The 12,071-nt window shown below is 34.8% G+C and overlaps 1 protein-coding gene across 1 annotated transcript; it reads left to right on the forward strand.

Annotated features, from left to right (window-relative positions):
• The first annotated feature begins 1,533 nt into the window (after positions 1–1,533).
• On the forward strand, positions 1,534–4,898 carry LOC110457859. Its single transcript, XM_021509303.1, has 3 exons — positions 1,534–1,731; positions 2,612–2,793; positions 3,856–4,898. The coding sequence occupies exons 1-3, from the start codon at positions 1,661–1,663 to the stop codon at positions 4,569–4,571; spliced, it is 969 nt and encodes a 322-aa protein (XP_021364978.1). The 5' UTR covers positions 1,534–1,660; the 3' UTR covers positions 4,572–4,898.
• Positions 4,899–12,071: the final 7,173 nt, after the last annotated feature.

Below are 12,071 nucleotides of genomic sequence, written 5' to 3' on the forward strand. Positions count from 1 at the left end.
AGTACCATTAAATTAGTGTTACAGTCATAGTTTGACACTACTGTACAGTAGTTTTATTTCGCAGGGCTTATATTTTGCGTTGTTCCGGTCAGAACCTGTTTGAAGGGATTTAATTCTCGCAACATGAACAAGTAAATATATTACGCTCACGAATGGACTTTCGTATTAATCTTTGTAATTGGGTTTATTCTACAAGTTGTTTTTTGAAAATAAAGTTAAAAAAAAACATGAATTGCTGTTTGATTTTCATTATTCGGCAGTAATGCGGCCGTAAATATATCTTTCATGAAATTATAATTGAGGGTGTTAATATTCGCAGTCTTAATGTTTGCGCTATCTTTGGTTACCGCGAATATAGCAAAATTAAATCATCTGTAAATACTATCAATAATACAGTTTAATCCAAAAAACGAAAGTAGTAGAATGTAGGATTTGGATAATCCAAAGATCGTTTTATCAATCTTAAAAGCTTTCCTCCAAAACGTCTCTTTTTCTGTCAGAAAAAAATATCGCTTTTCCATTCTATGCTCTATTACAAAGGAATTATTTACACCGATAGAAGGAGTAGAGAGAATTCTAGTCGTCTTTGTAAATTGTAACTGTCTAGATATAGCTACTAATACAAAATATTAGAAAATGCGTTTTTAGTTATAACCGTGCTTAACTAGTATGCTGCGGATAGCCGCCATTTTGTTATAGTTGTAATAGCAATACACGCTTGTTTGTTTGTATTTAAATCATTGACTAACTACTTGTAATATAAGGGTCAAGGGAAAAACAAAATAAAACATAGAGTGGACGAATATTAGGACACTTTCTACGGACAGTGTAGATTGATTGTGGTAGAACTATAAGTCTACAATATGATTCACTGTAATTGTGAAAGTTTCCAAAAAGATACCAAATATATCATACTGTGTAACAGTTGTAACATCAATTAACACTTGTTTGGTGGTTTTTAAATCAGATGAACTGCTACTTGTATCATAAGGGTCAAGGGAAAAACAAAATACAACATAGAGATTATTCCGTATAGGAACAAAAATAGGACACTTTCAACGATCAGTGTAGATTGATTGTGGTAGAATTACACAGTCTACAATATGATTCATTGTAGTTGTAAAAATCTCCAAATATCCTACCATCCATTCCAGGAAAAGTTACACTCATTATCAATAGTTTCCGCGTCAGTTGTTTAATGAAAAATGACCTCCATCTTAAATAAAAATCGAATTATAAAAAATACTATTCATTCAATGAATAATAGGATTATTTTAACAAGCATAAAACCTGAAATTATTTCAGAACTACATAATCTATTAAAAACACCGTTACAGTCAGAACATGTAGGGAGAATAACTGGTGGTTGGGATTTTGTCTATTTTTATGTGTGTATTTCCCCTCAGCTTCCTCTGTCATTTGAGGGGAAAACCATCTGGAATTGCCGTACATATGACTAATAACTCTCTCATTCATACAAAGCAGACGATGACGGAGAAATATATATATTCCCCTCGGTCTCTTCTGTCGTATGAGGAAAATACCATCTGTAATATTCGGTGTATTATATATATATATGTATGTATGGTACATATATAACTAATAACTATCTCATTCATACGAAGCGGACGTTAATAACAGTTTGAACAAAGACTAAAGGATGCTCAGCACTCTCTTCAGACGATTTCCCAGGTCAACACTAGCATCGGCGAACAGAAATCTTACACAATGGTACATATCTAAATATTTTACTAAAATTGACACTTCAAACAAATATAGTTGTTTGGAAAGACTTACTTAAATACAGATATTAGGCGTTGAGATCAGTTTAAATTTATGCCACAATGAATTGTCAGGGGTGTGCTTTAAAAAGACCGTTTGCTCTTACCCTACCAATGATCTGTACGGCGGTTTGGATGAAAGATGTAATACTACTCGTACGTATCAAGATTTGGTATGTGTGTACGAGTGCGCATGTAAAAAGGAAATTTAACCCCGAAAAAAGCTTTCATTTGGCATTCATAGGCAATAGGATTACTTTGAAAATGTCAAATTTTGAGAAGTTCGCTAGCCACGATATAAAAGTCTAGGTGTTAGTTTGTGTATTTGTTTGAGTGGTTTTAATTTACGTCTACTTCACTACCGAGTAGTTCAGTTATCCAGCAGACTATTAGTATGCATATATATGTGTGTTAACACTTTATAATGTATGTATAGAAAAAAAATGAATATTAAAGAAATATACAGTCTACGATATGATTCATTATAGTTGTAAAAATTTCCAAATATCATACAATTCATTCCAGGAAAAGTTACACTCATTATCAATAGTTTCCGCGTCAGTAGTTTAATAAAAAAACATTATTTGACCACCATCTTAAATAAAAATCGAATTATAAAAAAATTCTATTCATTCAATGAATCATAGCATTATTTTAACAGGAATAAAACATGAAATTATTTTAGAACTACATAATCTATTAATTATGCATGTATATATGTGTTAATATATTCTAATGTATGTATAGCAAAAAAAGAATATTAAAGAAATATACACGTGTGTTTCCTATCGTTACCACACCTATCATATATCAATACATATATATTATAGCTACAGTGAAACACGACCAATGACCTACAGCATCCGACAAATGGAACACAAAGACTTGCCAGCCATCAACAACATAATGGATAGCGAGAAATGGGTGATGGAGAAGGCATACACGGAATGTGCCTTTAAAACTGATCCTTCCGGCTTCTTTGTCGCCGAAAAGGATGACGGTGAAATAATAGGTAGGGTGCTTACTGTTTTACTTTCAACGTAATATCATTTTGTCCAGATATATATCATTTTACTACCTTTCCATTCATCAATACTTTATCATAATAATTACAAATATACGATGTTAGGAAAACTTTCTTTTTAATGAAGTAAGTCGATACAGAATCCAAACAACGTTGACAGGAATGGCAATATCCGACTAAAATGTGTTCATGAACATATGCAGAAATAAAAAGATAGGGGAAATGTGGTCAACAAACTCTTTATCTGTTACAAATGTTCATGTTTTGGCCATAACAGAACGATGAACGTAATACACGTATAGATAACTGCACCTTAAAATGGAAATAACTAAATATGCCAAAATGAATCACAATGCATCATACAGCTTTCCGTCCTTATCAGACTCATCGATGATGCTAGGGGCGAAAATCCCAGATAATACTTGTACAGGTTATGGAGGATATTACTGTAACACCCGTCTGAACCAATCCCGCATACTTCTGAAATATTTGGTTACAAGACCTTGTGCCCCAATGTATTCCTCATTTACCGAACCATTCATAATTCTGGGTCCAGTTGTTCAAAGCGTGGTTAGCTTAATCACTGTTTAACAACATTTTCCAACCTTTAATAATTTCGTCAATATACAAGGTAAAATCTCAAAATATTGCATGTAACTTCACTCTACTAAATATTTGATATCTGGAAAGTTGTAACTAATTCAATGGTTGTGTTTTAAAGTTACGCTAAAATTAAAATTTGCGCTAATCATTGATTAAGCTAATCACCTTTTGAACAACTGGGCCCAGAACGGTCTTCAGGTGAAGCAAGACATCGACCCTGTCCCAGTGTATACAGCGGGTCTACACGGGACCCTGTGTTTTTCTTTATTATCTATAAACAAGACCTTCGATTGCTTCTCTCACAATGTAAAAAGTTTATGTCTATCGGAAATGTTGGTCCCAGTATATGATTATTGAGATAACTTCATGATGGACTTTGAAGATCAAGTGTTTTCTAAATAAATGTCCGATGTTTTAAACAAGCATTGCTCTTTTCCATGTTTCTAGGCTCCCATGGGTATATGTCGCACGCAGATAACGTAGCAACGATGGGGCTGTGGATGGTGAAGAAAGAATACAGAAAGTCCAACGTAGGAATGGACTTGTACGGGAAAATCCATCAGGAAGTCGGAACCAAAAACCTAGGAACGTTTGTGTGGCCTTATTATCAGGAAAAGATCAAGGAAGAACATGGCGTCCAGCCAAACAAAGCATACATGACGTGGTACAATTACGGCCACATCGACCAACGGACGTGTAAGAACAAGGGTGGCGAGGATTTCACGATACTCCCCTTAGGACAGGTCAGCCTCCCCGACCTGCTGGAGTACGATACAGAGATTCACAAAGTGGCGAGGGAGAAATACATGAGGAATTGGATATACCATGTCAAGTCCAAGACCTATGTGGCTTTACGCAGCGGTAAGGTTTGCGGATACGGAGTGCTCCGTTCCCAGGATTCTTACAACCAGATTGCTCCCTTGTATGCAGATGACAAAAGTGTAGCAAAAGGCTTGTTTCGTAATCTAGCAGGTGAAGTTCCCAAAGGGGAAAAGGTAGGATTTTCTTGTCCTTTTGAAAACTCATCCGCTACAGAGTTCGCTGCTATAAATAAGATGATGAAACCGGGAATCCCCCTGGTCATGATCTACAAGAATGATCCAGTCAACGTCGACACAGACAAAGTGTTTGCTGTGTCATCTAATTCATTCGGCACATGTTAAAAACTACTACATAACTCATGAAATGTACTGTTATATTTGAACCACTGTAAACACAAATCACGAGAAAAAGAAAAGTGTAGGTCTGTATAATTTTTATGATATAGACGTGTTGTTGAGATTTGTTGTTTTTACATTTTTATATATAAATGTACTTTTTATTATCAAAAAATGTCAGAGCAATAAAGGTTGTAAATTAAGTTATTATTTTTATATACATTTGTATATTTTTTATATTATAGACGTGTTGTTGAGATTTTTTGTTTTTACATTTATATATATACATATACTTTGTATTATCAAAAGATGTTATGATTTAATGTTACTACGGCAGGGATAGCACATTTATTATGAATAAATACAAATATTATATGAATATTGTTTTGTATAGTTTTTAATTATTACATTCAACGAATCAAGTATTTATTCCTTTTCCCTGGCTACTTTTCGTGTTTACCAAGATAATTATCGGCTAATAATCGGGTTTACCCACTGACTATTAATCGGGTAACCTCCCGGCTATTAATCGGATTTACCCCCTGACTATTAATCAGATTAACCTCCTGACTATTTATCGGGTTTACCCCCAGATTATTATTCGGGTTTACCCTTTAACAATTAATCGGGTTTACCCGCTGACTATTAATCAGATTAACCTCCTTACTATTAATCATTTTTACCTCCTGACTATTTATCGGGTTTACCCCCAGATTATTATTCGGGTTTACCCTTTAACAATTAATCGGGTTTACCCGTTGACTATTAATCAGATTAACCACCTTACTATTAGTCATGTTTACCTCCTGACTATTTATCGGGTTTACCCCCAGATTATTAGTCGGGTTTACCCTTTAACAATTAATCGGTTCACGCCCTGACTATTTATCAAATTTACCCCTTGACAATTAATCGGATGTAACCTGACTATTAATCAGGTTACCCCCTAATAGTAAATCAGGTCAGCCCCTGACTATTTATCGGGTTTACCCACTGACTATTAATCATGATAAAGGATACGAAAATTGTGATTGTAATTGCGAATTGAAAGTAGGCCGTTAAAATGTAGCTATCTCATTCCCTTTTGAAATCGGTAATATTTTTTTTTATTTCAAGGAGCTGTCGACAGTTGATTAGTATTCGTGTTGAAATGCATGACTCATTGATTATCTGAAACGGGTTTTTTTCTGGATATCAATTATCTTGCGAAAGTTACTATCAAGTTAGGCCCATTGTTTCTGTACTATAATTCTAAAAAGAAGTTTTTTACTTGAAAGTAATGTCAATTGGTTTCCTTTTGTATAATTCTACAGATCAGCTTTTGCCTTATAAAGGGAAGAGTATGGTGGTGAATAGTTAAGAGGAAATTATCTACATTCCCGACGGATCATCTAAACTTCTATGACCTGGACATTTACAGTTTAATATGATAGAAAATGTCAACAGGAAATGGAAACTATCGCGTGTGTGAGTGCAGTATATATAGGACAACAACCTACGTGTTCGTAATAAGAGCAAGTCGAGTAGTGTTTATAAACAGCATTACACAAATACATCAATAAAATTTAAACTCACCAACGGAACTCTTCTTCTACAAATAGAATATCGGAATGATGAATAATATTTCATATGCTAGATATTTAATAACACCCTTCAATGTATATCCACACAAAATAACGGGAAACGATTATAGCAATCCAGAAACCGCATCAAATTCCGAACACATGTAGATACCGCCATGATTTTACAGTATAAAGATAAAATCAAACGTAAACACGGCACCTTTTAGTTTCCGGATTGAATCATTTATCTTGATTATTTACTTTTATTCATTTCCTTGTCGTTTTAAATGTGAATGTATACTACGCTATATATAATATGCTTAAACTATGGTGATTAATGGTTAATAACTAATAAGATTTAAAATAATTACAATAAGTTTATATAATAATACTATTTTTTTTTTGTGAATGACCCTAGCGACTAAACAACGACTGATCTGAGTACATCTTGACTAAATTAGATGAACAGACCACATGGGCTTTGTGAACAATGTTTACTTGCCGAAATATTCACAATTGAATTTCCAATTTAATCCGCCTTGCTACTTCCAGTCGCCATTTTGAAAACAGGGTCTAATCTCGGGCTGATGCGCGTTTGAAAGAGTTGGAAGTATTGCAAAGCTTCTAATCGATCATGCCCAGAACATACTCTCTAAGGATGATGTTTTTGATAAATTTACTATCAATTAATTAATATATTTCTTTTTTGTATCACTTTCATTCATTCATAAAAGAACATATTGATTTTTTCCCCTTCAAACTTTTTCTTTCAAATGTTAAAACAAATTTTATTTGAAAAAATGTTCTAGTTTCGAGATTATGATCAAACGTCGTCTGCTTCGCGAACATTTAAGAAAATAATATTTACAATTTATTGATATTGTTTTTATTAACTCGTTTATTCTTTAAACTATCTTTAATTAATAAATATCAAAAAGATTTTGCATTTTATGACGTAACCGGAAGCGCACTTGATACCAGAACGTGACCCGGAAATACCTCACAAAATAATCAGGACAGAAATAATAAACAGACGTTTATCGAACATTAACAGATTAATACCGTATGTATTGAGACACTGATGTGCTAGAATACAACAGAAGGTAAAACTCGTTTAATCCATTACTATCACAGCAAGTACTAACATACATTTATACGAAAATAGCAGCATTATACGTTTGCGATCGCGCAGACCTACAACTTTTATCACAAGTTACCTACGTTGGAAGGATTAAGATAAAGAGGCTAAACAATCATGATGTACAAAATTTGGCATTAAAACGACTTACTTAAAAACCAGTCCAGAGGGCAGGTGATTGGAACATAGCATTTATTTGTAACCAGGAGCATGGGTTTGGCAGCCGTTAATATTATAAGAAGTTTTTAGTATCGATGCTGCCCGTGACGCCAGTGATGTATTTTCGCTTACAAGTTAAAGCATCGTTATCCAAAAAGAAGAAAAGTACAAATTGAAAAGTGTGAATTCCCTACAGCTCCTGTCATAAGTCAGAAACACTCCTCTAATGTTCTTTCTCGTCACCTGGACGTTTGTAAGTTAGAACAGCTGGTTTCGCAGACGCTTAAACAGTTATACCACAGTATTGTAATTGTCTCGGTATAACTACAAATGCGTTCCAGGTCAGGTAATAGAGCATCAAATGTATTAAATTCAAATAAAGCACCACTTCACGACAATCATGGATTCATATGGGTACAATGTTACTAAAATGACATTCATACAGTGCATGCAAGCTGAAATTAACAAATCATTTGTTTAAAATAACAAGTCATCATTTCCATGAAATTATCCAAATAAATAAGATCTTTATGTCAAAATGAACTTCAGGTTTGATTAAGTGTTGTTTAATGTATGTCCTATCAACAGCTATACATGGTCATTTAAGGACGGCCTTCCCCATTTGCTAGATGCATGCGTGTGGTGAGTTTGTGCATAATTAATTTGTGTTTTGGGAGTCTGTGGTATGTTCATGTTTGTCTCCTTGTGATAGCGCAGGACTGATGCTGATTTTATAGTGTAATTTCACTGGAGCATACTGCTGAATACACATCTTATTTTACAATCGAACCTCGTTATCTCACCATCTTCAATAGCCAAGGGTTCATAATTTAAAATTGTACTACTCAACCTTGGCAGATTAAGCCTTGTGTTTAATTTCCCTCCCCTGCCACCTTGCATAGACACTTTACTAGCAAAACTTTAAACTTTCAAGATTATTTCAGCAATGGTCGCCTATGTATTTCCCTTGGTTATCATTTACAGTTAGAATATGGCCAATTATCTATACCAGCTGATCATATACAGGAAATGTGTCTTTAAGTATTGTCCTCCTTTGGTTGTTTTTTATATAAATCATGACATACTCGAACTTGGTACTGGGCGCCGCCATTATTATTTACATGCACAGGAACTTGGTATATTAATTTCTAACCCTCAGTTCACATATGTGTATTATATTATGTATGATATACAAAAAATATGTGGACCATAGGACGGTAATCGTGCCAAACCCCTGTGCCAGGTTCAATAATTTGAAAGCTTAGAGAACAAGGCTAAATCCGCTAAGGTTGAATACATGAATATGTGAATACAAAATGAACGCTTGGCTAGCAAAGATGAGATGTTACAGGCTGGACAGTAATGACAACAAAAACAGGCTGAAGAATCGGGGATTTTCTTTCATGTCTACTACATGGGGGACATTGAACAGACCGAAATAGATCTTCTGCTCCCATTGCAACACACTTGGGATCTTAAATTTTTCCTTTCTTTCTTCACTGTTCTGCCTTCTCTTACTAGTCATGCCGCCTGAGAAGCATGGCGAACACTTAAGGATCAGTCTGTCCGTCATCATACGTTGTCGTTGGCGGCGGCAGTCACATTTAAGTTTCCCAGACTTTTTTTCACTACCATTTACCATATCAATTTGTAACTTTGTATATGGCTTAATCATAATAGATTACAGATCAAGTTCGAACTGCGTGCCAAAATGTATGGGCCTTCACACATTGGAAGTTCTCATAATTAAATGTTTGCCATACTTTGTTCGTTACCGCTTGCCACTTAGTATGTGGCTTTATCATAATGGATTACAGTTAGAGTCCAAACCCTGTGTCAATATTTCATTCGTTGCTGGAGTTATGGCCCTTCGCACATAGGAAATTATCAAAATAACCCTTTTTTTGGACTTATTTCGCTACCGCTTGCCATATCAATTTGAACCTTTGTTTGTGGCTTTATCATAATAGATTACAGAGTTTGAACCATGTATTAAAATTCCATTTTTGACTGGAGTTATGGCCCTTTTGCACATAGGAAATTCTCATAATTAACTGTTTTCCATATTATTTGCATCTTAGTATACATGTATAATGGTTTACAGTTTGAGTTAGAATCCAGTGTCCATGTTCTATTTTTTCTGGAGATATAGCCCTTTGCACATAGGAAATTCTTATAAGTAACTGTATTCTTTCCGTCAACACATGCACTTCCTTCGATTTGCAGTTTTCTTCTATAGGTGACACCCGTCCTCATATGACTCTGGCTGAGGACATAAATCACCTGAAACAGTACATCCTTTGAAGTCCTTCTGTATGGCTTGATGATGTTTTCAAACCAATGGTCTGGAGCATTACTTGGTTAAGAAGACTGAATACCGTTTAACAGAGGGTCTCTCTCATAATACTCTGGCTCTCTAGGGGGAGGAGTGGGGTCCCAAAGGGAGATTCTCCAATTCAATTACACAATTTGTTGTTAGGACCCCTGAACATCTTTAGTAATCAGATTTTACGTCTGTTTGTCCTTCTATCTGCTTTTAGCTCACCTGCCAAGGACAAGTGAGCTTTTGCCCTGGTGTGTCATCTTGTACCGTCGCGTCGCGTCGCGTCGCATCCCGATTTAATTTAAACACTTAGCAACTTCATTCATTGACAGATTTTGGTCAAACTTTATACAAAGGTCAAGTATAGGTATACTTTGGACATTTTTGTATTTCAGTGATCCAAGGTCAAGGCCAAGGTCGACACATTTGCTATATATAGAAAATCATCCCGTCCCGTCCCGTCTCGATTCGATTTAAACACTTAGCAACTTCATTCTTTCATGGATTTTGGTCAAACTTTATACATAGGTCAAATATGGGTATACCCTTGTGTTTCAGGGTTCCAAGGTCAGGACAAGGTCACTGTTGCTATATATAGAAAATCTACAACTGATTCAATTTAAACACTTAGCAACTTCATTCGTTCATGGATTTTGGTCAAACTTTATTTAAAGGTCAAGTATGAGTATACTTCGGACATTGTTGTGTTTCAGGGTTCCAAGGTCAAGGCCAGGGCACTGTTGCTATATATAGAAAATCATCAACTGATTCAATTTAAACACTTAGCAATTTCATCAAATATGTTATGGAGATGGTAATAACATACAGAAAAAAACTTAAAGTCAACTTATCAACTTTAAGTGTAGAACCTTGTGTGTGTACATACATGGACTTTATCAAGTGTAATAAAATGTTTGTTTAAGCTTTTTGATAGCTTTTCAGCCTTTGATATCAAAGGTCAAGGTCACTTACTACAAATAGAACATCAGTTTGTGCACTGTATTTCAAATTCTGTTGGACTGATTACACTCAGATTTTATCGAGTGCTTCATGGAAGAAAGTGCCTGCTTGGGATAACCTTTTAGGTCCAGTGGTCAAAGGTCAATGTGTCACTATAAATAGAAAATCTGTTTAATGTACTAATGCACAATATCTTGATTTCTCCTGGTCTGATTACACTCTTGACTTTATACAGTGCTTCCTCATAAGAAGTGCCTGCTTTGGATAACTTTCCAGGCCCGGGGGTTAGGTCTCTATCACTGTTACACTGTAGTTTATAAAATGCACTACTTATATTTTGAGTTCTGTTGGGCTGATCCAGTGCTTTTATAAAAAAAAACACACACTTGCTTTCACTAGTGTTTGCTACATGTATACCTAACAACAGTTTCTTTTAAATCTTCAATAAGCATAATTATGGAGAATAGTCACGGCTGCATTGAAAAAATATATATAAATCTTATTACCGGTTAGCTTGTAATAATAATAATAATAATAATTACGTGATAGCTTCATTTAAGTAAGATTTTCTCAACCGTACTACAGTACAGCCAATACACGTGACGGAAACATATAAAATGTAGGTCACATAAGTGTCACAGATCGAGTGATGTAAACGGCTACAACAGCAGAATTATTATACATTGCTGTGATAGCATGTATCAGTAGTAGTCTTAAAATCATTTCCGAAAAATAGACATCTAACTATAAATACGTATAAATGAAGCATCAATTCAAAATAAGATTCAGCACTATATATGAAGTATTGTAACGGTCTTCGCCCCTGGCTCAACCCTTTACATGGAGAGCACGACTATTCTAAACTGTCACTAAATGCTTATGACAAGCCCCCAGGAAATTATATGGTATTTCCAAACCAAGTACCTAATGACTGACTAGTTCTAAGTAACTAAAGAAGAACCAGAAAGCATAAGATAAGTTTACGCACACCTTTACGGTTACCGTTTATTAAGGAACCCAATATCACATTACACAGATACAGATACAACAATTCTACAGACTCTCTCCAAATTCTCTCATAAATATGATGTACAATAAAGGTAGAACTATGTCTGAACCCTGGATACCAGAACTTTCTGATATATGTAGGGGACAATACAAGTCTATTTATCCCTACTGTGGTTTAGCTAATAACGGAAATGAACCAAGTGCAAATGAATGAATACTATAAAATCCTAACTCTATATGAATTAATATAGGATTAGCAAATGGATAAAATATAGATCTAGAATTATTCTGATCACTAGGCTCTATGAATCAATGATTCTAAAGTCAAACTCTATTGTCTGAAACACCAAAAGTAC

Source organism: Mizuhopecten yessoensis, unplaced genomic scaffold, assembly GCF_002113885.1.
Source record: "Mizuhopecten yessoensis strain PY_sf001 unplaced genomic scaffold, ASM211388v2 scaffold9341, whole genome shotgun sequence".
Lineage (NCBI taxonomy): Eukaryota > Metazoa > Mollusca > Bivalvia > Pectinida > Pectinidae > Mizuhopecten > Mizuhopecten yessoensis.